The 26,755-nt window shown below is 36.0% G+C and overlaps 1 protein-coding gene across 4 annotated transcripts in view; it reads left to right on the top strand.

Moving 5' to 3' along the window:
* The window catches only part of INTS2 (integrator complex subunit 2), a 52,303-nt gene that overhangs the window by 23,304 nt on the left and 2,244 nt on the right, over window positions 1–26,755 (top strand). For 2 of the 4 annotated variants that reach the window (XM_082678680.1, XM_082678679.1), the window contains exons 13-24: window positions 65–199; window positions 1,558–1,734; window positions 3,113–3,221; window positions 12,280–12,384; window positions 14,559–14,723; window positions 15,758–15,959; window positions 18,739–18,864; window positions 22,332–22,530; window positions 24,595–24,846; window positions 25,201–25,308; window positions 25,441–25,546; window positions 26,523–26,699. In XM_082678680.1, coding sequence (XP_082534806.1) covers window positions 65–199; window positions 1,558–1,734; window positions 3,113–3,221; window positions 12,280–12,384; window positions 14,559–14,723; window positions 15,758–15,959; window positions 18,739–18,864; window positions 22,332–22,530; window positions 24,595–24,846; window positions 25,201–25,308; window positions 25,441–25,546; window positions 26,523–26,699 — 1,861 coding nt within the window. Of the gene's footprint in view, window positions 1–64; window positions 200–1,557; window positions 1,735–3,112; window positions 3,222–12,279; window positions 12,385–14,558; window positions 14,724–15,757; window positions 15,960–18,738; window positions 18,865–22,331; window positions 22,531–24,594; window positions 24,847–25,196; window positions 25,312–25,440; window positions 25,547–26,522; window positions 26,700–26,755 lie in introns of those variants that run through there. The other 2 variants (XM_082678681.1, XM_082678682.1) reach the window with 2 other exon arrangements.

The raw sequence follows: 26,755 nt of genomic DNA, 5'->3' as shown, positions 1-26,755 counted from the left end.
CCTCTTTCATAATAATTTTATATTTGGTTCTGTCATATGTATTAATACTATTTTTCCCTTTTAGGTTGTCACAGCTCATGCAGTTCGTGTCCCTGTCACCAGCAACCTGAGTGCCAACATTACTGGATTTTTGCCTATTCATTGTATTTACCAGCTTCTGAGGAGTCGTTCCTTTACAAAGCACAAAGTATCAATAAAAGTATGACCTTACATTTATATTTCAAGCTACAACCTAAGTTAATGCTTTCTTCCCAGTTCCGTTTCAGTTTGTAGACCTTTGCTGTGGGTTTCGTGTGTGAAGTGTGTCTAGTTACTAGTCGTTTATATAGTTATAGTAATTAGGCTCTCAATTTCAGATTTTTAAAAAAAATTTTTTTTTGCGGTATGTGGGCCTCTCACTGTTGTGGCCTCTCCCATTGCGGAGCACAGGCTCCAGACGCGCAGGCTCAGCGGCCATGGCTCACGGGCCCAGCCGCTCCGTGGCATGTGGGATCTTCCCGGACCGGGGCACGAACCCGTGTCCCCTGCATTGGCAGGCGGACTCTCAACCACTGCGCCACCAGGGAAGCCCAATTGCAGATTTTTAAAACAGTATAACTGTTCAGTTATTTACAAAATGTACACTAGTACCTTTTAAATTCTCAGTAATATCGTTTAGCTATTTCATTAAACCTTAGTAAAAATTGCCGTTTTCTGTACTTGGTTTTGTTCACCAAACTGAGAAAGTTGCTGGTTAGCCATGACCAGTATTTGTACATTTGTCATAAGGATATCTAACATCTAACTTGAACATATTTTTGATATGTTTTCAATTTGTTATGTAGTTGGCTATACCAAACGGTTAAAAGGTCCTCTAAAGAAAAGGCTGAACCCCAGGAGGTAAAAGAAATCTGTTTGGACCATTTCTAAGAGGCAATTTTATTTATAAAGAACCATGAACAATATATACATTGATATATCACATTTAATTATCCTTGTTATCATGATTTAGTGAAGTTATTTTCCATCTTGATTGTATCGTCTGCTTCTTTATATTTTTAGCAATATAATAGATAAGAATTAAGAGTCCAAATGCACACCCAGCGTATCTTCTTGGCCTCTATTTGTGTAGATAGTTAATCTCCCATAAGTGGTTGTCAGAGTCACTTTCTTAATCTGTCTGAGGGTTTGTTGTGAAGAGCTGTCCCTCTCGCTAAATTTCTTTCTGTTGTGGGGTCTTTTACAGCAACACATATGGTGCTCTAAATACTGATGTAGAAGGGACTTAACAGTGTTTTTCCCACTACTTGAAAACTAATAGATTAAAAACCCGAAGTCCAAACTCAAAACTCATCATTTTAGATTTATCTTCCACTTCACGGTATTCTCAACTTTAGGGTATAAAAGTATTTCCTATTTTTAAATCAAAGACAACTGTGAAACTGGATAATTAATAACTGCTAAAAGTTAATAGTTTCACTGATTCATAAATAATGTAAAATTATATGTGCTTTTAAAATTTTGCTTGCCTTTTCTTATTGCCATAATTGATTTGGTGCCTGCAACCTTCTTTTTTAGGACTGGATTTATAGACAGCTCTGTGAAACCTCCACTCCACTCCATCCTCAACTACTTCCTCTGATTGACGTGTACATAAATTCTGTACTTACTCCTGCATCTAAATCTAATCCAGAAGCCACAAATCAGCCAGTCACAGAACAGGAGATACTCAATATTTTCCAAGGAGTCATTGGGGTAAAATAGTGGCTTTTCTACATTTATTAGCTTATTTTTCTTTTATTCTTTGGACTGACTCCATGTTTTTTCCCTGATTATTAGAGGAGAACAACTTCTAGGTGGTTCTGAATTTAAGATGGTATTCAGTTTTTTTAGATTACTTATAAATATTAAAAGAATGGTATTAGTTCCAAGTAGTTTGTTGAATAGGCACTTTTTGAGGAATTCTTTCAAGAGCTCCATTTTCCTTTTGTTTTTTTTTGGCCGCGCTGTGCCCCTTGCATTGGGAGTATGGAGTCTTAACAACTGGACCTCCAGGGAAGTCCCAGGAGCTCCATTTTAAAGCTTAAGGAGTGCTGTGGAAGTTGTGTGTTTACCAACGGACTACATGACATTTCCACACATTTAACCAGCTTTATTTAGTTTCCTGGGGATCTGAGATCTACCTAGACTATTAATGGAAAACTTGAAGAAAATCTTTTTTCTCCAAATATACTTAACTGTCTAATATCATTTTTAGGAATTATTTTCTTTGTGGTAATTTCAGATAATACTTGAGACTCCTGTAAAGCTTTTTGAGAAGCAGCCTGATGGGGCTGCTGTTGCCTTTTTTTCCCTATCTTCTTTTTTTTGTGGTACGTGGACCTCTCACTATTGTGGCCTCTCCTGTTGCGGAGCACAGTCTCTGGACGTGCAGGCGCAGCGGCCATGGCTCATGGGCCCAGCTGCTCCGCGGCATGTGGGATCTTCCCGGACCGGGGCACGAACCTGTGTCCCTTGCATCGGCAGGCGGACTCTCAACCACTGTGCCACCAGGGAAGCCCTATCTTCTTTTTTTTTAAAAAAACAGTAACTTTTTAAAAATTTTATTTATTTTTGGCTGCGTTGGGTCTTTGTTGCTGCACGTGGGCTTTCTCTAGTTGCAGTGAGCGGGGGCTACTCTTCGTTGCGGTGCATGGGCTTCTCATTGCGGTGGCTTCTCTTGTTGCTGAGCACGGGCTCTAGGGCGCGCGGGCTCAGTAGTTGTGACACGTGGGCTCAGTAGTTGTGGTGCACGGGCTTAGTTGCTCCACGGCATGTAGGATTGTCCCGGACCAGGGTTCGAACCCATGTCCCCTGCATTGGCAGGTGGATTCTTAACTACCGCATCACCAGGGAAGCCCCTTCCTATCTTAAAAACTGTTAAGCATGTTGCTTTTCATCTCCCAAGCCATCTCAAATTTAACTTAGACTTCAAGTTGTCTCTTTGAGTTTAATGCGAACACAGCAACACTTCTCCCAACTTGTTCGAGCTTGGGAGCAGCAACACTGAATAATCTATTTTGAATGCTTTTGCTATCAAAAAGCACTCATGAAATTTAACAGTATTTTAAAGTATTTATAATATTACCTCCAGGGTGACAACATCCGCCTTAATCAGCGTTTCAGTATCACAGCACAGCTTTTGGTGCTTTATTATACACTGTCTTACGAAGAAGCTCTCCTAGCAAACACAAAGACTTTAGGTAAGTTGTGCATGGGCGAATGTTTCTAGTGATAGCTCATCTTATTTGCTTATATTTTGTTACTCTCTAGGCTGCTGTATGAGAAAATAAGGTCAAATATTCTAACAAGCTCCAGCATCATTCTACAGTCTTTGCAATGGAGGCATTGTGTACTCTGATGCATAAATACATGTATGTGTGGGCATATAACCACCTCTTAAGGCTCAGTGCTGCTTTTAGCAGGCTGAATTAATGGATAACTGAATTGTTTGTATTTTAACAATTTTAGTGACCTTACTAACGAAATGTAAATTAAGAGATAAACCTAAAGGAACTGCAACTGAAATATTTTTACTTGATTTCAATCTGTGCCCTATTCTTCCTTCCATTAGTGTGAAGAGTAACAGTCTAATCAAAGCAGTAGAAAAAACTAGTAGTAGGTTTTCCTTTGCCATTGAAATTATCACTGAACTAGGCTTTCAGACTTAGCTATTTCATATAATATCAGAAGGTTAGATTTAGCATAAATGATATCAGTATAAAGTAGTACGTTTTCCTCTGTTTGAAAAAGAATATTCACCTGTATTTTAGGCTTGTTAAATATATTTAGTTCCATATTTGAAACACAAAGAGTGTCATTAAAAAGTCGTAGGCATTGAGTATATAATGCAGGGAGAATTCTTTTAAGGGAGGTAATTTGTCATAGCTGAGTGGTTTTACTTTTTGAAAGTTATAAATTAAAGTTACTCTTCAGTGTGTGGCAGACCAGTTTCTTTTATTTTTCTGAAGTATTGTGTTTTAAGTATTCTGTGCATTTCTCAGCTGCTTTCTTTTCTGACTACAGGTGTCAGGGTTGTACAGATGATATACCACAACTGTAATTATAGTCTTTGTCATATCGGGGACAAGATGGGCTAATAATAAGCATTAGGGGGCTCCCACTTTTATCCACATGTAATGAATTCTGTTAAGGAATATGACACTTGTGATTTAATGGATAGTAGGGGAATGAGTTACGAGGAGGTATTCTGGGGAGAACTCAGACCATTAATACTGTAGCAGGGGACTAAGATACACCCTTAGTTTTTGTTTAAATTAATGTCTAGCAAAAAAAATCTTAATACAGAAAAGTACAGAGACTAGTGTAGCCAACTTTTGTGTATATACCATGCAGAATTAACAGGTCACTCGGAATTTTTTGGACTGGAAGGACCTTTAAAGATTATGTATCCCAGTTCCCAATGACATGCTCAGTTCAACCCTGGTTCGTGTGAAGCTGCTGTTCTTTATGCAATAATCTGATGGATCTTAATTGGAAAGTTAAGGATTTTAGGTTAGGAGTACAACCCAGCCTGGATTGAGTCTTGGAAAAGGAACTGGGAGATTAGAGGAAAGTTGTTAGGTTTTTCTGAGATTCTAGGCAAGAGATGGTGGTGGTCTGGACTGGTAGCAGTGTATATGTATTTTTTTCTTTTTTTTTTTTTTGGCTGCGCTGGGTCTTCATTACTGCGCGCAGGCTTTTCTCTAGTTGTGGCGAGAGGGGACTATTCGTTGTGGTGCACTGGCTTCTCATTGCGGTGGCTTCTCTTGTTGTGGAGCATGGGCTGTAGGCACGCGGGCTTCAGTAGTTGTGGCGTGTGGGCTCAGTAGTTGTGGTTCGTGGGCTCTAGATCGCAGGCTCAGTAATGGTGCAGGGACTTAGTTGCTCTGTGGCATGTGGGATCTTCCTGGACCAGGGATCGAACCGTGTCCCCTGCATTGGCAGGCAGATTCTTAACCATTGCACCACCAGGGAAGTCCCTGTATGTGTATTTTGAGGGTAGAGCTGAGAGGTTTTGCTGATGGATTCATGAGGTTTGAGAGACAGGAGCCAAGGTTGATGTGGAGGCTTTTGGCCTAACCTATAAAATGGCTATGGACTGAAATAAATGAGCAGGTATGTGGGGGATCAGGAGCTCGTTTTGGATGTATGGAGTTTGAGATGTCTGATAGACTTTCAAGTGGCAATGTTATGGAAACAGTTGTAAATACTGGCCTAGAATTTAGGGGAGATACCAGCACTGAAGCTTTGAGATTCTTCAGCATATATATGGTATTTAAAATCATGACATTAAGTAAGATTACCAAACGGCAAGGTGTAGGAGGAGAGTCAGGAGGATGTGTTGTCCTGGATGCCAAGGAAAGAATGTTTCAAAGAGGAGAGAGAGATCACCTGTGTAAAATGATGTTGATGGATCAAGTAAGGTTAGGACTCAGCTGATGACCGCATATAGCTTGCTGGAGGTCCTTTGACCTTTACAGTTTTATTAGTAAAGTGAACACTTGTTTTTAGGATGAAAGCCTGATTGTAGTGGATTCAAAAGAAAATTAGAGGAGATATACTGGAGACAGTGCGTACAGACAGTTCTTTTGAGGAACTGTAAAGAGAAGGAGAGAAATGAATGTGATAATTGGAGAGGAAAATGAGGTCAGGAGAGGACTTTTTTTTTTTTCTTTTTAAGGTGAAAGAGCTAAGAGAATGTTTGTATTCTGTTGGGAGTAATCTAGTAGAGAGGGAAGGCTGATGAGAGAATCCCTGGAGGGATGTCCTTGATAAGTGAGAGGAGATGGGATGTAGAAGACAGATGGAGGGATCAACCTTTCCTTGGAGAATTTTTTCCCATAGTTCAGGAGATTTTTTTCTAGTCTAGTTTCTTATCTCCACAGGGAATAAATAATTGGAGAATATGTCACAACATGAGAGAATTTTGCTTTTCCACAGCCAAAAAAGATAAGTATTCTTCCTCAAATTTATTCCTACCTGTGAAGTTGTGTTGTAGTTTCAGTAGCTTGTTAACTGGTCTGTGGTTTTGGCCTTTGTATTAAACATTATTAGCAGCCACCAGGTAGCTGTAGAAGCTCAAATATGGAATTCTGACACTTGAGATAGAGCCAAGTATTAGAATATCGTAGTCATTAGAAAATGGGTTTGTATATATACATATTTTTTCACATATGCATATTTTTGATTTGTTTTAAAATATTTATAATACATGTGTATATATTAATTTTAGTTAAATAGTGTATTGATCCAAAAGAATATGTGTAAGAAATAATAATATAATAAATCCCTGTGTACTAATACCCAATTAAAATATGAGCATTACCATTATATTTCCAGTTTTTATACTTAAAAGTATTTCCTATTTATTATATCTGAAGACTTTATTACTAGGTAAAAGTTTGTTTTTACATGCTTTTCAAGTAAAAACCATACTAATGAATATTGAACATATGAGAAACTGTTTATCGGCTCTTAAAGCAGCCAGTGGGATCCTAAACACAGTCTCACTCTTAAGTAGCTAAAAGTATTACTTGCTTAACTCTCTCCCTCAAGCTTAACTTCATTTAAAGACAGGGTCTGGCTGCCTTTTCTGCTTCAGTCCCGTTTCGTGTGAAGTTTCCTCCTTTGTCAGCAGCAGAACAAGACACATACTGTGGTATTTGGGAAACTGTAATGTTTACTGCCTCTGAATTCCTGAACTTGAAGTTTTTCTTTGCACTCGATAGTTAATTATTTTCTTCCTAGAAGAAAGTTAACTCTAACTGCCTCTATCAATATGCAAAAACCTTTAAGCAAACACTGGCAGATGTTTTTTCTTGGCAGCTTGAAGTTTCAGTGCTGTAAAATCAAGTTTGACCAAAAAACGTTCTAAGAGTTAAATGATTGTAGTGTAGAGTAACCGTATAAGAATTTTAAACTTATTTCATTATTTACCTGATTGCTTTCATATCTTAATGCAAAAGAACTGGCTTTTAAAATAAAAACATTTATTAAAAGTATGTTTACTGGAGGAAATTGAGGAAGTGAAAAATGTACAAAGACCAAAGTAAAACCACCCATAATTCTGCTGCCCAGAGGTAATCACCATAGAATTTTGCTAGAAAACCCTTTAGTCTTTGCACATATGATAACTTTCACAAAGTTGGAATCATATGTTTTTAATCTACCCTTTTAATTTTTTACTTATTTATTTTTTTGCGGTACGGGGGCCTCTCACTGTTGTGGCCTCTCCCGTTGCGGAGCGCAGGCTCCGGACGCACAGGCTCAGCAGCCATGGCTCACGGGCCCAGCCGCTCCGCGGCATGTGGGATCTTCCCAGACCGGGGCACGAACCCGTGTCCCCTGCATTGGCAGGCTGACTCTCAACCACTGCGCCACCAGGGAAGCCCCAGATTTGAATCTTTGAAAGCGACACGTTGCAAGAAAATCGGAAGTGTGATTGCTCATGTTGAATATATAAAACCAATGATCTTCCCATAGGCCTTTCATAATTATAGTTTAGTCTTTTACTGGAAGATTAAGTATCCTTGATGTTGTATTTCACAGAGATGTTAAAGAGAAATAATTGCTTTAGGTAGGGCTTCATGGGCTGCTAGTTCTTTGATGGAATTATTAAGATGTGAACAGGATTTTGTCTTCAGTTTCATAGGTCCAGAAACTTAAATGTTGATACTTTACCCTAAGTTGATCTTGGGGACTCTAGATCTTAATAATACTGGCTAACATTTGAGTGCTTGTTATGTGCCAAACACTGCTTGAAGCTCTTTACACCTGTTAACTCATGTAAACCCTCACAACAATTCTGTGAGATAGGTACTGTTGTTGTCTTTATATAACAGGTGAGAACACTGAGGCACAGGGAAGTTAAGTGACTTCCCTTAGTTGTAAGTGTTGGAACCAGGATTTGACCATCATTGGAACTTATATATATTTAATATTAATCCGTTTTTATTATTCAAAATAATCTATCTTTACTAGTGTATATTAGCATTTTGCCTCGTTATAATCAATCTATTTATCTTAATACCATTTTATATTCCATTTTTCCTCTTTAATGTTATTTTGTACAAACAGTAATATTATTTTATATCCATCAAGATGGGCCACAGAGCTGTGGTTTCAAATTGGTTTTTAGTATTGAATTTCTTTTTTCTTTTCTTTTTTCTCTTTTTTACCTTTTGGCGCTCCTCCCCTATTTCTTTTACCCCTCATCCCCTGCTCCTCTGGCAGCCACCAATTATTTCTCTGTATCTTTTTTTGTTTTTGTTTTTTTATGATTCCACATATAAAAGAGATCATATGGTATTTGTCTTTCTCTGTCTGACTTATTTTACTTAGCATTATGCCCTCCAGTTCCACCCATGTTGTCACAAATGGCAAAGTTTCATTCTTTTTTATGGCTGAATAACGTTCCATTGTATGTATATGTGTGTGTGTGTGTGTGTGTGTGTGTATGTATCTCATATTTTCTTTATCCATTCATCCATTGATGGACACTTAGATTGTTTCTATATCTTGGCTATTGTAAATAATGTGGCAGTGAACATGTGGGTATATATAATCTATTCAAGTTAGTGTTTTCATTTTCTTCAGATAAATACCTAGATGGGAAATTGCTGGATCATATGGTAGTTCTATTTTTAATTTTTCGAGTAACCTCATACTGTTTTCTTTCTTTTAATTAATTAATTTATTTTTTATTTATTTGTTTTTGGCTGCGTTGGCTCTTCATTGCTGTGTACGGACTTTCTCTAGTTAGTGCAAGCAGGGGCTATTCTTCATTGCGGTGTGCGGGCTTCTCATTGTGGTGGCTTCTCTTGTTGTGGAGCACGGGCTGTAGGCGTATGGGCTTTAGTAGTTGCGGCATGCAGGCTCAGTAGTTGCGGCACACGGGCCCTAGAGCGCGTGGGCTTCAGTAGTTGTGGCGTGTGGGCTCAGTAGTTGTGGTGTGTGGGCTTTAGGGTGCGCGGGCTTCAGTAGTTGTGGCTCACGGACTTAGTTGTGCCACGGCATGTGGGATCTTCCCGGACCAGGGATTGAGCCCATGTCCCCTGCATTGGCAGGTGGATTTTTAACCACTGCACCACCAGGGAAGTCCTTCCATACTGTTTTTTATAGTGGCTGCACCAATTTACATTCCTACCAATAGTGCACAAGTGTTTCCTTTTGTCCTTATCTTCATCAACACTTGTTTATTGTCTTTTTGATAATATTCCTTCCAACAGGTATGAGGTGATAGCTCATTGTGGTTTTGATTTCCATTTCCCCGATGATTAGTGACGTTGAGCATCTTTTCATGTACCTGTTGTACCTCTGTATGTCTTCTTTGGGAAAATGTCTATTCAGATCTTCTGCCCATTTATTAAAAATTTATTTATTTTTAATTTATTATTTATTTTTGGCTGCATTGTGTCTTCATTGCTGTGTGTGGGCTTTCTCTAGTTGCGGTGAGCGGGGGCTACTCTTCTTTGCAGTGCATGTGCTTCTCATTGTGGTGGCTTCTCTTGTTGCAGAGCATGGGCTCTAGGCGTGCAGGCTTCAGTAGTTGTGGCAGGCAGGCTCAGTAGTTGTGGCTTGCGGGCACTAGAGCGCAGGCTCAGTAGTTGTGGCACATGGGCTTTGTTGCTCCGCAGCATGTGGGATCTTCCTGGACCAGGGATCAAACTGTGTCCCCTGCATTGGCAGGCGGATTCTTAACCACTGTGCCACCAGGGAAGTCCCCTTCTGCCCATTTTTAAATTGGATTGTTTGATTTTTTGCTCTTGAGTTATTAAATATATTTTGCATATTAGCCCCGTATCAGATATATGATTTGCAAATATTTTCTCCCGTTTAGTAGGTTGCCTTTTCATTTTATTGATGGTTTCCTTTGCTGTTCTGAAGCTTTGTAGTTTGCAGTAGTCCCACTTGTTTATTTTGCTTTTGTTGGTTTTGCTTTTGGTGTCAGATTCAAAAAAATCAGCCAAGACCTGTGTCCGGGAGCTTAGCACCTGTGTTTTCTTCTGAGAGTTATATGGTTTCTGGTCTTAGGTTCAAGTCTTTAATCCATTTTGAGTTCATTTTTGTGTGTGGTGTAAGATAGTGGTCTAGTTTCATATTTTTTCATGTATTTTTATCTTCAATTTCTTTCATTAATGTCTTGTAGTTTTCAATATGTAGGTCTTTCACCTCCTTGATTACATTTATTCGTAGGTGTTTTATTCTTTTTGATGCAGTTGTAAATGGGGTTGATTTTTTTTTTTTAACATCTGTATTGGAGTATAATTGCTTTACAGTGGTGTGTTAGTTTCTGCTCTATAACAAAGTGAATCAGCTATACGTATACATATATCCCCAAATGGGGTTGATTTCTTAATTTCTCTTTCTGATTGTTTGTTATTGGTGTATTAGAAACACAACAGATTTTTGTGTATTGATTTTATATCTTGCAACTTTACTGAATTTGTTTATTAATTTTAACAGGTTTTTTCTTTCTTTTTTTAAAATTCTTGTTACCTTTATGGAACTTTGACATCCAGAAAAGCCTCCTCAGCCACTCATTTACCAACCAACTCTACTTTACTCTTTAGGAAATTATTTGGTTCTGGCACAAAGCCATGTACCCTAAGGTGCTCCTTAAATGCTAGCTCCCTCATCTTACTATAGAGGTCCCACGTATTCACCTCAGTGTTTGCATGAGAGTCACTTACGTGGGCCGAAATACTTGTTGCTTTTACCACCTTTTTTTTTTTTTTTTTTTTTTAGTTCTAACAGTTTTTTGATAGAGTCTGTAAGGTTTTCTGTATAATACCATATCTGCAAATGGTGACAGTTTTACTTCTTCCTTTTCAATCTGGATGGTGTTGGGACCAGAATTTGACTGTCACTGGAAGCTATGTTTTATATATTTATTTTTATTTTTTATTTTTTTGTGGTACGTGGGCCTCTCACTGCTGTGGCCTCTCCCGTTGCGGAGGCTCCGGACGCGCAGGCTCAGCGGCCATGGCCCACAGGCCCAGCCGCTCCGCGGCATGTGGGATCCTCCCAGACCCGGGCACAAACCCGTGTCCCCTGCATTGGCAGGCGGACTCTCAACCACTGCGCCACCAGGGAAGCCCTATGTTATTTTTCAACTGTGCTTTGAGATACATTCTTACTCAGTTCATAAAAGATTTGTGTGGAAAACTGGGATGCTAATTTATTAATTTACAAGGGGGATTATATCTAACCTAGAGGTATATGGTCTGTTTAGGCAATGATTCTCAACCTTTATTCTAACACTTGCACTCATATGCTTCTTATCTTCAATAAAAATATGTTGAGCTTTACACTGTGTGGTTTGTATTTGGAAAAGAAAAAGTATATTGGAAATGCTTTTTCAAACTATGGACACCCTGGTTGAGATGCTCATGTAGTTTTGTTGTGTACAAGCAAAGTGTCTTGGAATGAGATGAGGGTGTCAGGCATATAGCATATGGTGGAGATGAGACAAAGAAAGATAGCGTTGATTTGCAAGGACCTTTACTCTGTGGGATCTGGGAATCCATGGAAGGTTTCTGAACATGGAGCCAGAGACATGTGATCTGGCCAAATCTCAATTTAAATAAGAGGACTAGGGCAGCAGTGTGAAGGATGGATCAAAGACCAGAGAAATTGGAGTCTGGGAAATTGAGCCGTAATAGTTATTTAAATAAATGATGAATAGGCACTGATTTAGGATAGCAGAAAAAGAACAGAAATTAAGATGGATTTGTTTAAAAAAAAATAGCATGTACTTGTTAGTTGAAGGTAGAAGTTGTGAGAGAAGGAAGTCATTCATATTTCCCAACTTTCATCAGAACGAGTCACCACTAATACATAATATGATTAAGTTAAGGCTGTTGGCATCATGAAGCTTTAAGCCATGCTGGCATGACTGCATTTGGTCTTCCTAACTAGATTTGGGAGAGTCTTGACTGACTTCTCAGGTTTCGGTGTTTTTTTTGTTGTTGTTTTCTAGTGCAGGGCACTTCTGCAGGTGGCTTCTCTCACTCATGATTTTTCTTCCCCCTAGTTTCAGTTTCGGGGCATTTTCCGAGATATTGCCCTTAAGTATGTTCTTGCTTGTCCTGTGTATTCATTATTGTGGTAGTGATTCTTCATGTTTTATGAACTATATTCACAGATTAAGTGAATTAAAAGTAATTTGACATTGTGTTTGTTCCCATTTGTGTTGAAGGTTAAAATTTCTACTGTTACTGACACTGTATCTTACATTTTTTAATCTTTGACTGACAGCTGCCATGCAAAGAAAGCCCAAATCATATTCGTCTTCTTTAATGGATCAGATTCCCATCAAATTTCTTATTCGACAGGCTCAAGGACTGCAGCAGGAGTTGGGAGGTATTTGTTTTATTTGCTTTTTACTGCTAACGTTTATTGTTTAAAAGTACCTACCGTTTATGATGTTATAAAGTGTAATAGGTGCTCAATGTTTAAAGCCCAATTCAAGAGTGAAATTCCTCTTTACCTCCCTTGCTGTCTTACTCCCTGCAAACCGCTCCTCAACCCCAAGGCCCTAGTTTCATTTTGGTGTGTAATTTCAGATATTCCTTTCTATAGGGTGAATCATATGAAATTACAGGTATTCAACTATTTTTGACCTCCAAAAATGCAGTTTCATATGGTTGAAGCTAATAGATTACACAAGTAAAAAATTCTTTTTTTAAGCTTTAAATGGTATTATACCCTATCTCTTCTGAGATTTGCTTTTTTCTCTTTGAGTCTTGGAAATCTTATCATGTCACTTCATCTAGATCTACCTTATTGTTTTTAATTGCTCCATAACATTCCTTAGTGTGGAATTACTATAATATGTTTACTGTAAAACTTTCAAATAGAAATATAGTACTATTTTTTGAAATTCAAATATTTTCTTAAATTAACACCTTTTTATAATGTTTGAATGTGTGGGTTGTGTTTTTTTCTTTTTGGTTTGTTTTTTTGAAGTTGGGGATTTTCTTTGTCTGTCTTTGTTACGGTTGGTTTCCAGGATGAACGGGAGCTTGCTTTTGTCATCTTTAGCCAGATGGCTGCATTTATTTTTTATATCTTTGCATTATCTCTTTCTAGAGAAATGATGTTATATTTGGCAGCTTTTGGCAACTAACATGTTTTACTGAAGAGATTATGAAGTGTAGATTAATTTGCACTATTGTAAGCAGTCATTTTTGTGACTGTTTGGGAAAGTCTTGACTACACATGTACTTGTGCATTAAATTTAATACCACTTTTGATTGTTATAGTGCCTTTTCAAACAGAAGCATGTATTTTAAGCAGTTTCTATGAGAAAGGAAACAGATACTTAACCCTCTTGGGACTAAGCAGTGGTTTGATTTGATCTAAGTTGCATAATAAGGGGGTGATTGGATCTAACGTACTTTTATTACTACTGATACTCTTACTGCTAACTCTTGCAACTTTGGAGATGATGATAATTGTTTAGTAGCAGCAGCATTTATTAGGTAAATAACATAGTGACGCTTCATATGTCTAAATAGGCATTTTTACAGTATCATCATTTATTTTTCTCATTATTAATATTACACAATAATAATAATGAGTAGTCTAACTGCTGTAAGCAAAAGATTAGAAACAAGACTTAGATTTAGTCAAAGGAAGGTTTCCCGATCCTTTTGAACTTCCTTAACCCTTCTTAAAAGAAGACAAATGCACCCTCTTGTGGGTATCGTCAGTACTGCTTGGGTTGGGTGACAGCTGTGTGACTTTGGGAACATTAATAAATATCTTTCAGCCTGTTTCTTCATAGTAGAATGGAGACAATATTGCTTACCTTGTAGGAATGTCAGGGTGAAATGAGGAAATGCACATAAAGTGTAAATTTAGGTACTCAAGTTGGGCAACTTTAATTTTACTCATCTGTAGCAATGATTCTCAACTGGGTTGGAGGAGAGGACATGTTCTCCTATAGAAGCCTATCAGAATTTCTTCTTTTAAAATCTTTTAAAATTTTTATTTATTTATGTTTTGGCTGTGCCGCTCAGCATGCGGGAGCCTAGTTCCCCAACCAGGGATCAAACCCGTGCCCCCTGCAGTGGGAGTGTGGCATCCTAACTACTGGACCGCCAGGGAATTACCAAGCCTATCAGAATTTCTGAGTGAGGCCTTTTTCAAACCATATATGATCTCCCTGAAATGAACATTCTTTTCCCTTCTCTTTTTCTCCTCCCCACTCAACTCTTGAACTACTGCTATGTCAAACTAATTTTCCTGATGGGAGACTTTTATGCTGGGGTAGGGTGGAAGAAAGCTTGAGAACTTTTGACAAAAGTAGTGGCTTCCAGCTTCCTGTGTATCAATTCACTTGGCGATCTTTAAGCAGATTCCCTGGCTGAACTACTGAACAGAAGTTCTTAAGCTGTAGTATGCATGCATAAGAAGGGCAGATGCCTTTGGCTTGCTGTACATGAACGGGAGAAGAGAGAGGGGAAAGAAGAGAGAGAAGATTTTGATGTTTAAGAATAAAGAATCCAATTGACTTCTTTTAAATTTTCAAGGGTTGCATTCTGCTTTACTTCGTCTCCTTGCAACTAACTACCCACATTTATGCATTGTGGATGATTGGATCTGTGAAGAAGAAATCACAGGGACTGATGCCCTGTTAAGAAGAATGCTCCTGACTAGTAATGCCAAAAACCACTCTCCTAAACAACTTCAAGAAGGTATAATAAATTGGTATGCCTTTTACCCCTTTAGTAGTACACAGAGGTGTTAGGCCTGTGGAAATCTTAAAATCATGCAGAATTTTCCTGGAGATATAACAGGGTTTTGGTGAATATATTTAAAGTAATTCTCTTTGAGTTAAAGGATTTTTTACCATTTTTTTCTGACATGCTTGCATCTGTTTCCTCATAGGTTCTACGTTATATCACTAAACAGGTCATGTGGTTTTAGGAAAGTCCTAAAACTGGTCAGAAATAAGTACTGTGGAATAGAACAATGTATCTGCTGTTAATGGATAATAAGCTAGATCAGCACTTTAAAATAGAAATATGATGTGAGCCACACATACAATTTTAAACTTTCTATATATTGCCACATTAAAAAAGTTAAAAAAAGGCAAATTTAAATAACTATTTTGTATAACCCAGTATATCTAATATATTATGATTTCATCACATAATCAGTATAAAAAGACTGTTAGATATTTTATTATTTTTTCATACTGAGTCCATGGATTTTATACTTACAGCACATCTCATTTTGGACTAGCTGCATTTCAAGTGCTCAGTAGCCAGAAGTGGTTAGTGACTATTCTATTGAAGGAGGACGGTTCTAGCTATTTTTTACTAACAGTTGCTTACAGCCCATAAAGGGCTACCCGAAGGAAGGTGTCAAGAAGTTTGAATTTTTCAAATGAATGTTAATACCAAGAGCAATAGTTCGGTATATTTTCATGTTCCAGTCAATTTTTTAAATCAGTGTGAATTGTTGTCTTTGGGTCACTCTCACTAATGTGATTTTTAAAATGAGGTATTTTTTGTTCTTTACGAAATAACTGCACCTTAACATGAATTTTTCTTAAGGGCCTAATTTTAAGTATACCCACAACTATGACTAGAATGGAAAGTTTTACTTTTTTTAAAGCAATATTGCTTTCTTGATTTCTTTCGCCTATAGTTTGATAGAGCAATATTACTTCCTATTTGGTAAGCTGTATAGTATTTAGATTATGACTATAAAGTTTTCCTTTTAGCATTTTCAGCTGTCCCAGTAAGTCACACACAAGTGATGCAGATTCTAGAACACTTGACTCTACTCTCTGCCAGTGAACTTATACCATATGCAGAAGTATTAACATCCAATATGAATCAGCTGTTGAATTCAGGGGTTCCGAGGCGAATTCTTCAAACGGTCAATAAACTATGGATGGTTCTTAATACTGTGATGCCTAGAAGGTAATTTCAGTGTATTGTTACATGTAATAGATAAGTGTATAGCAGTGATTGTATACAATAACTTAAACTTAAATGTTGAAAAAAATTGTTAAAAAAAACTTTTTGACAATATAAATCCTTTCTGAAGACCACTAATTAAAAGCGTTGTTATAACTTTAAGGAAAAGAATAAACTCTATCTTAAGAAACAGAGAGAAACCTTGAAGTATTTCCAACTTGGGAAAGTTTTTTAAAAGGGAGTTCTCATGTAGAGTCATTTGTGGCTAATTGTGATTTAGATTACCATTGTGTCTTGCATCATTGCAGTGGCTCCAAATTTTGCTGTACATTAAAATCACCTGGAGAGCTTTTAAAACTCCTGATCCCCAAGTTGTAACCCATGCCAATTAAATCACAGGGAACGCTGGATTCAGTGTTTTGTCTTTAGTCAAATGGGTCTCTGCTGTTCCATAGAATGCATCAAAAACACTTGGTCTGCTCTAGAAACAAATACTGGGCTGGACTTACCTGAGATTCTGATTCAGTAGGTCTGGGAATATTTATACTTTTTAAGTTTGATTTTTACTTATATCAAATTAATAAATGCACGTAAGTTAAATAGTGTATAAGGTCAGCCCCCACCTTCCCATTTTAGACTATTGATCCTCAGAGACAATTATTCTTAGCTCCTTTATCTTTTAATTCTGGCATTTATGTCCCACCATGTATCTCAATCATATGCTTATAATTACTATGATTTCCTGACTTTCCAATTTAGAAATTATCTTTTGACTTCCTACAAAATCCTTCATACAAGATGAAGATTTAGCACTCTTACTTGCTTCCCCTGTGAGTCCCTCTTCTTCCATATATTCTCCCTTCCTCCATTTCTCCCAACAGTTATATCAGAATTTTTGGTTAAAGAAATATTCAGTGTGCATATTATTATGACTACATAAGTGTTATTTATGTTGATATATATGATATCCTTTGATTACAATTTCTTTCTTAAACAACTGCCCTCCTTCATACCCCACATACAAACCCTGAGTTGTTTGCCTCTTTAACATTTGTTCAGGTTTTTTTGTTTTCTTTGTATCAATAACCAATTCACTCTCAAACTCTATTATTGAGTGGAAATTTACATTAGTTGTTAACACATCAGGTAACATATTAGTAACATTTTTCCTTGGAAACCTTCCTTTCAGATCTTTCCACCCTTATGTTTCAATCTGGGACATTCACAGTAGCCATCTGGAATTGCTTTGTCTCTTGGTTTGAGTCCATGTTTTTGTCTTTCTTGATTTAGTTCCTTATTTAAGTGAGTGGAACTAACGCTCAAGTTGCTTCCTGGGAAAGATGTTTGGGAAATATTTTTTTTTTGAGGCTTTCATATGTGAAAAGGTTTTTATTCTTCCCCTCACGTGATTGATATTAGGCTAGGTGTAGAATTCTAGCTTACTTTTCCTCTTAGCAATTTGAAAGCTTTATTCTATTGAAGTAATTAGAGCTTTCCTGATTACTTTTGAGTAATCTAATCTTATACCAATTCCCAATCCTTTGTATGTGACTATTGTTTTTTCTCTTAAAGGTTTTAGGTTCTTTTTCATTGTTTCTGAAATTTCATGATGATACATTTTGGTTTGGGTCTTTTTTAATTCATGGTGCTGGGCACTTGGTTGGCCTTTTTTTTTGTCGGGGGACTAATCTGATGTCTTCACTTCTAGGACAGTTTCTTGTATTTTTTTTTTTCTTCAGTAATTTCTTTCCCTCTGTTTTCTGGAATTTTTTGCAATTTGGATTTTAAACCTCTTGAACTTACTCTGATTTTCTCCTTCTTTCTCCTCTATTTTTAAATTTCTCTTTTATGTACATTTTCTGGATATTTCGTCTGTTATCTTCTGATCTTTCCTTTGAATTTAAAATATTTCTGTTATAGTCTTAATTTCTAAGAGCTCTTTCTTATCTGAGAATCTATAAATGCCTCCTGTTCTTGTTTCATATACGAAATATTCTGTCCTTTAAGGAAATTAATTATAGGTTTAAGAATTTTTTTTTCTTCTCATCTCTATATTGTTTCTTTGGCATTCCTTTCTTTCTGTTTGTATATTTTAATCTTTTTCAAAGTAGAAACTTTCTTTAAATGTCTGATGATTGTTGGCTATCCACTCATTTAAGAGTGGGCAAGCTCTGTGTGTGAGGTGGGGTTGATGGACTCCTGGGCTTCACTGTAAGAGGTCAGATACCCTACATATTGGCATATTCTTCAGTAATTCTGATGTGTAGTCAGGTTAGTAACCACTTTTATAGTCTATTGATGTTTAATCTCAAAGTGGCATCTCATATTTAGATTCTGTGATGATAAATGTAGAACAGTGATTTATGGGGCCAGTTACAGTTTCAAAGTGCTTTGGTGGATATCATTTCATTTACAGGTATTATAGTCATATTTTACAGAGGAGGAAACAGTTCAGAGAGGTTCCATGACTTACACAGAGTCATACAGCAAGTATGGTATAACTTAGGTTTTAATTCAAATTCTGATTTTATATGCCATGATTATTCCCTTACAACTGTGAAGATTTTTGAAACTACTTTTGTTTATTGTCTTATCTTCATTTGTTTTAGAAACATAATAATAGGTTAGATTTCTATAGTTTTTAATTTTTCCAAGTTCATTTACACCTGTTCTCTAATTTTTTTCCTGACTATATCTTTCTAAGATAAAAGGAACTGGATGGTGGCTACAGGTTTCAATTATGATATAGCTGTTTTTGAACATATGATTATTTTCTCATCAGGCTGTGGGTAATGACAGTTAATGCACTTCAACCATCAGTAAAGTTTGTACGACAGCAAAAGTATACTCAGAATGATCTGATGATAGATCCTCTCATTGTGCTAAGATGTGATCAGAGGGTGTACAGGTATGTGTCATTTGAGTTCATTTTTACTATAGAGTTATGCTTTGGAGAGTCAAAGGAAATTGAAGAAATTCAGTTTAAACTTATATCTTCGTGTTCTTGCAGGTAACTTGGCAGTATGTCCTGTGAGGTTTTTGTGTTTTTTTGGTTGTCTATATTCATGAACTTCAGTTTAATATGTGATTAATAAACCTAGCCTTAACAAAATGTCATCTTTGGTTTTGGCAGCCCTCAATAGTGTTCTTTCTCTCAGAGTCAAGATAGTGAAAAATGATACCATTTCTCATAGCATTGTTGAAAAAAGCTTTTAAAAAACCGGTTTATTATGAATCATTACATGCATTAAAATTGTGATCCTTTTGGAATCCTTAATTGTGATGTTAGCTTTATTGATTCCACATTTGTCTATACTTCCTTGCTAATTCCTTAACTTAATCAGTTGCTTTGAAGTAGCTTCACCTCAAGAGGTGGGATTAATTAATTCACATCATTAATATTTGAATTTCTAGTTGCTAAGCTAAATAGTAACAAAGATATACAAGTTGAGGGGTCTGCCTTTAAAGTGATTATCACTTGTATCGGGAAATAAGATAAATACCTGAAAAGTTAAATAATATGGTCATATGCAGATGAATGGTACAGTAAATGAATGGTGTTAAAAGTTTCAGGAGGAAGTGAGACTTTGAGTAGTATTTTGAAGTATAGAAATAGGGTTTAGATGAACAGATACTGTAATGATGGGGCGTAAGAGGTCAAAGAAGGTATTGTGAGAAAAAGAATAGTGTGAGCAGAAGTGTAAAAGCAAGAGTGAAAAAGGCTTGAGTGGAAGGCTTAGTTTTTGAGAACACACTTTAGAGTTGGAATGTTAGGTTAAGGTCAGGCTATGGAGGGCCTTGAATGTTAGGCTGAAGAAGTCATTTAGGTGGTAACTTACGAAGAGAAGGTTCACACTAGATAGTTCAGCGGGGAAAGAAACTGGAGTAAAGAAGACTAACTAGGATACAGTAATATACTCATCTGCCTTTAACCCTGGGGATGAAATTCTTGAAGTGGCAAAATCTGCAGAATCAGCCAAATATGGTTTGGTGAGATCAAGGTCTCGGAGGGAAGAGGAACCAGAAGAATAAACAGTATAAATGACATTAAGTATCTATTTAATAAAAAGAAAACAACAGTAAATAATATTTCTAGAGAAGAGCCATTTCTAAAACAATTTATCAGTGTTAAAAATCCACTTAAGTAGGTAACCTTTCACCTAAATCACCCGCAGTTGTTCAGGAGGCTGTTAAATTATGCTATCATAATGTATGAAATGTTTTTGTAGCCTAGATCTTTCACTTAACAACTTGTGAACCTTTTCTCATGTTAATAGATCTTCTTATGTTAATTGGCTACATAGTATTCCACATAGATATGCTATGCTTAATTCAGTTCCCTATTGTTGGATATTTTATTTCCATTTTTTGTTATTATTGATAGTGCTGTGGTAACTATTGTGTACTGTTTCCTTAGAAATGATTATTAAAAATGGAATTATTGAGGCAAAAGGAACATGCTCATTTTTAAGTCCTTTGATTCATGTTTTCATTCTGCCACTCAGAATGGCTGAACCTGTTGACATTCCTATAGTGATGTTTGATATTGTACACTTTCCTACACAGTTTTATATAATTTTTCCAATTTGATAAGTGAAAAATAGATTCCCACTTTAATTTATATTTTTCTTAGATTGAATATTTTAATATACTTATTGGTTATTGGTATTTCTTCTTTACATTTAGCCTAGTTTTCTATTAGAATGCTTACCTTTTTTGATTTAAAGAGCTTTTTACGTATAAAGGATGTCAGCTTTTTGTATATAGAGTGCAGTTTTTTCTTTTATTGTTCTATTGTTTTGCCTTTAATTTTGTTCATTTTTTAAAATTTGATTTTTTCTAAGTGATCATTTAGGTGGTTTTTAAAAATGTCAAACAATATGAAAAGATATGACATTTTGGATTTGCTTTGAACTAACCAGTGGTGATGGTGGGAAAGTGGATGGTGGGGTATGGGTGAAATAAGACTAGCGATGTGTCGATAACTGTTGCTGCTGGGTGATGAGTTCTTAGAGGTTCATTATAATATTCCCTTTTTTATGTGTGCATGAAAGTTTTCATTATATATATTAATAAGTGCACAAAGAAGAAGATTAACAAGGAAAAGGTGTACAGTGAAAAGTCTTGTTCTCTCGTATCTACCCTGCTGCCATTTTTAAAGCAAAGTTCCTCTTTGAACTATTGACCAATCCCAGTTCCATCTCCAGAGGAAACTTTATTGTCATAATGGTGTGTATGTAGCTTCATTTTCTATGTATTTACAAATTTATAAACAAATATTTACTTTTTTGTTTTGGGTGGTGTTAAAAAACGTAAGTGGTTTTTGGTAGGCTCTATTTTGTTCTTTTTTTAAAAAAACTTACCATTCTGAACATGTTTTCCATATTGGTATGCATAGTTCCATCTCATTGTTTTAACTGCTACATAGTATTCCATATATACAGGCCTCTACAAACTCTGATCCAGAATGTCTGGTGGAGTTTAGGATTTTTTTTTTTAATAAATACTCCAGGTGATTCTTATCTTCATTTTTGGGAATATTGCCATGGTTTATTTAACCATTGACATGTTTCTTTTTTTCCACTATTAATACATGCAGGTTTACTGTAGAAAATTTGAACATTTCAGAAAAAGTATTGACATTTCCAGTGTTTCATAGTTAAAACCAAAGCTGTACTGCCTGTTTATGCACACATACTCAGTCTGTGATAGGCTGGGAAGTGGCATTGTCAGGTTTCTCTAAGGGCTTGGCTTTTAATATTTTAGTGGTTACTGATTTATCTGTTTTGGTTTCCTTTTTTACATTTAATTCTTACATCTATTATCTCATTTAAATTTAATTTATAACAATTTTTGAGGAATGAATAACTCTATTCATTTTTTGTTTTGTTTTGTTTTGTCTTGACTGTGCTATGGGGCACGTGGGATCTTAGTTCCCTGACCAGGGATCGAAACCCATGCCCCCTGCATTGGGAGAGTGGAGTCTTAACCACTGGACCACCAGGGAAGTCCCTAGACTATTTGTCTTTGAGGACAGCTGCCTTGCAGGCTCATATCTAAGAGATTTAATGGTAGTGCCATTTTTTTGTAAAAAGGAATGCCTTTTTTCTAGGGTATATATTATATTTGATTTTAGTTGATAAGATGAAATAGATAATACTATTCATACAGTCTTGAAATACAGAGAATTATATATATATTAAGCTTTCATTTTTGAGAATGAATATTTTGGTGGGAAAAGTGTTAACTTTCTACTCTTTTAATGTTTTCAGGTACTGTTCAGGTTTTTCTAATTATTCAAATTGATTGACCATGTTCTGACTAATTTATAAATTTATATTTTTTCTCACATATTTTTCTTCTTTCTGTGTTTAGATGCCCCCCACTGATGGATATTACTCTACATATGTTGAATGGATATCTTCTGGCATCCAAAGCCTACCTTAGTGCTCATCTGAAGGAAACAGCAGAGCAAGATAGGCTTTCTCAGAATAATACAATAGGTTTAGTTGGACAGACTGATGGCCCAGAAGTTACCAGAGAGGAATTGAAAAATGCATTACTGGCTGCTCAGGTAATAAAGTAAAATTAATCAAAAAGGCCAAGGGCTTTCCTGTTAATATAATCATTTAAATAGATGGCCTTCTACATAAAATGGTGACATATTATACATTCCTTTTATTACAGAAGGTATATTATAATGGTGTTACCTTTGCTTCTGAATTATTAAAATCAGGAATAATCTTCATGGCTTTATTTAATAGCCATTTTAGTGAGATTTATATTTTAACAAAATATAAGACTTTTGTTTCTTAAAATCAAATGGAAAAAAAATCAAATGGTGGAGACAGACAAGAAGTGTGTGTGTGTGTGTGTATATATATATATATATATATATAAAATAAAATGTCAGGCAGTGATAAATACTATAACAACACAAGTAGTTAAAGTTTGTATTTAGAAAAGTTTTATAACAATATAGAATTTACTGCAGCCTTAGGTAGTAATTTTGGACTAATGCAGGACATGCGAGATGATTGAATGTTAAGCAGTTTGAGGTCTTCAAAGTAGAAATGTTTTCTTAGTTTGAAATATATTTTCTGAAATCTTTTCATTGGCAATAAGGGGAATTAGAGTAATAATATAGGTCCACAATCCCTTATCTGTAATACAGAAATCCAAAAAGCTATGAAAACTGAGGCATTTTTTTTGGTAATTCAGTTGGCAGAAAAACCTGACCTGATATGACCTTGTTTGTGTCAAAACTTGACCTGAATTGATGTGAAGCTATTTATGGCCTTTATCCCACTTAATATGAATGTTGGTATGTTTTGTTGCAGAAATATTAATACATTTGATTACAATGTACTGCCTTAGTCTCTGCTGGAGGTGTTATATAATATTACAGAAAAAAAAATCTGAGTTCTAAAATAAATCTCACCCTCAGAGTTTCAGATAAGGGCTTGAGGATGGTAATAGCTACCATTTATATAATGCTTATTATATGGTGGATGCTATTCTGAGTTTTTTATGTATATTAACTCATTTACTCTTTACAACCAACCTATGAGGTATGGAGTATTATCTCCATTTTTACAGATTAGGAAAACGAGATCCAGAGAGGTTAAGTGACTTGCTCAAGGTTATACATTTAGTAAGTGGGGAAGCTGGGATTCAAGCTGGGGGAGGCTGGCTCCAGAGTCTATAAAAAAACAAACAAACATAAAACAGTAACAACCGAAAACCCGTCAAGAATGATTATAAAGTTCACTTTATAAATGATTATAATGTAAGGCTAACCTTAGTTTATAATTAAGTTATTAAACAGGTAGATGGAGTAATTGTTTTCTTCTATCCCAGGCAGTGGCAGTCTTTCAGAGATGCATATTATGTATTCATTTTCTTTTTCCTTCTTCCTGCTAGATGCAAGTGATTATAGCTCTCCTTTATAGGCAGGGGCATTAAGTAGATCACCCCTCAAGAAACTACTTTTCTATGAAATGGCACTCAAGCTTGTAGACTGAGCAATAATGAGTTGTACAGTTGGAATGGATGGTAAGGCAGAATCTTTCCAGAGCCTTAAAGAGCCTATCTTAAAATTAAAAGGAAAAAGAGCTTTGGGGAGTGACTTTTAGGCATTAATTATTAACCACCATCTTCAGAGGTGAGAAAAAGAGGGGAATACAAGATAGGATCCTGGGAGAAGTAGGAATTTAAGAGGAAGGAAAGGAGATTCCAGTAGAAGTCATTTTTTGCCCTAGGGCCTGTTTTGGATGACACCGAATTCGAATACTCTTGTAGTAGATGTTCTTAAACTCGAGTTCATGTATCTGCCTTAGAGGTGTGTGACCACTCTGAAATTATGCCACATGTTGCTGTGTTTACATATGTTAATTTTTATGCTGAGAGGGTATACAGTTTTCTTCAGATTCTTAAGAGGGTTCATGGCCCTGAAAAAGATGAGAACCACTGGCCTATAGATTGTTCACTCTTTCTCTTAGAAGTACCTCTTTGCTTTTTGTTCTTAAAGAAACAGTTATTTTTATCACATGTGTTCATGTGAAAACAAAATCAAATTTGGTTTTCAAACAAACTTCTCAGAAACTTCTTAAATTCACTGTGTTTTATTTGCTTGTAGGATAGTGCAGCTGTCCAGATTCTCTTGGAGATTTGCTTACCTACTGAAGATGAGAAGGCAAAGCGTGTCAATCCAGACAGCTTGCTAAGGAATGTTCAAAGCGTTATTACTGCCAGCATTCCAACTAAGGGAATGGAGGAAGGAGAAGACAATTTGCTCTGTAACCTTCGAGAAGTTCAGTGCCTTATCTGTTGTCTGTTGCACCAAATGTACATTGCGGATCCCAACATTGCTAAGCTTGTTCACTTTCAGGTCTGGTTTCAAAGAATGATTCTTTATGGTTGAACTTTATTTTGGGGGTAGTTCTGAAGTACTAAATTAATAGGAATCATTTAGAAACTGGAGGTCACGCAAATGATCATGGTCCTTTGCAATATGGAGAAAAATCCAGATTTTTAAAATTTGATTTCAGCCTAATAAAGGGTTCATAGAATTTATTTGTATTTTAGTGCATCAGAGAGGTGAAATGCCAGGAAACATGTAGGGCATTGTAGCTTTCTGAGCAACTGTTACATAAAGGAAGTGAAACCTTCCTTTATATTTTTATCTGTATTTGACTTGCAGCTATTTTATTTCTAACTTTTCCCCCCTTTCTTGTTGAGATAGGGTTATCCATGTGAACTTTTGCCTCTGACAGTCGCAGGTATTCCATCTATGCACATCTGTCTGGATTTCATACCTGAGCTTATTGCACAGCCAGAACTTGAAAAACAGGTAATGAGCATTTTGGAACTTTAGGAGAATTTTGATCTCCCTTTAATCTTCTAGTTATATAAAACATTTTACAATTTTTAATACTTAAAGACCTTCTTCAAAAACATGTAATATTTGGATTTTGTGTTACAGATATTTGCTATCCAGTTGCTTTCTCACTTGTGTATCCAGTATGCATTACCAAAGTCACTCAGTGTGGCTCGCTTAGCTGTCAATGTCATGGGAACTCTGCTAACAGGTGTGTAGCCAACCGACATCAATAACAAAAATTTCTAACATAAAGTAGTACATATTTTTTCTGACTTTAGTGACACCATGTTTTCTGTGTCACTAATAGCTATGCCATCTTTTGAATTATTCTTTTTGAAAATTTTCCTATGACAAATGTGATGTATAGTGTAGAGGAGATGAGTAGGTAGGCAAATTGTATCTTTCATTTTTGTGAATGACTGTATATAGATTTATAGTAAATATACTAAGCATTCCACATTTTACAAATGGAAATCAAGTCTACCTTCTGAATATAATTATGTCAATAGAAAACAAGTTACAATCTATTACAAATGCTTAGAATTCCAGAAAAATATAATCATCTGTATAAATGAGATAAATATATAAGTTGTTTCCTTAAGTTCTAAAACATACCCTAACATTTTAACCACCTTCTAGGTTGTTAAGTAAAATGGTATGAAAATAAACTAAAAGATATGAACTATAATTCAACCTTTAAAAGTTATGGCTTAGTCAATTTCATATTCTTAGTGCTCCCATAATAATCTGTTCATTTATCTTTCCATCGTATTCACTTCATGTTATAATTATTTGCAGTGGTTAAGATCTTACACTGCCTGAGTTCTATCCCAACTCCACTGCTAACTGGAGTTGAAGAAGCTTCTTAATCTCTCTAAGGTTTATTTAAGAGTTTCCTCATATATTAAATAGTATCATAGAAATACTTTTTTCATTCATAAGATTGTGGGAATTAAATGAAACAATGCATGCAGTGCACCTATCACAGTGTTTGGACATAAGCATTTATGTGTTGGATGATGGCTGACTACTAGATTATGAGCTCCCTGAAGGCAGGGGCTGGCCATGTCTTAGAAAACTTAGTATCCTCAGCACAGAGCATGGTGCTTAGTATATTGTATAGGTCATGTATGTTGAATTTGTATCTGTAAAATGAAAAATTCTGTTTTATTTCTTTCTAACAGTTTTAACACAGGCTAAGCGATATGCTTTTTTCATGCCAACTCTGCCAAGTTTGGTCTCTTTTTGTCGAGCATTTCCTCCACTGTATGAGGATATTATGTCTTTGTTGATCCAAATAGGGCAAGTCTGTGCCTCTGATGTTGCCACTCAGACAAGAGACATCGATCCGATTATTACGCGTAAGTAGTAACTTATTTTCAAGAGTTGTTTTAATATCTCAAACAGAAAGGCCCAA

The sequence above is a fragment of the Grampus griseus genome, assembly GCF_964374135.1.
Source record: "Grampus griseus genome assembly, chromosome: 20".
Taxonomy (NCBI): domain Eukaryota; kingdom Metazoa; phylum Chordata; class Mammalia; order Artiodactyla; family Delphinidae; genus Grampus; species Grampus griseus.
This window is presented reverse-complemented; position numbering and strand designations above follow the sequence as displayed.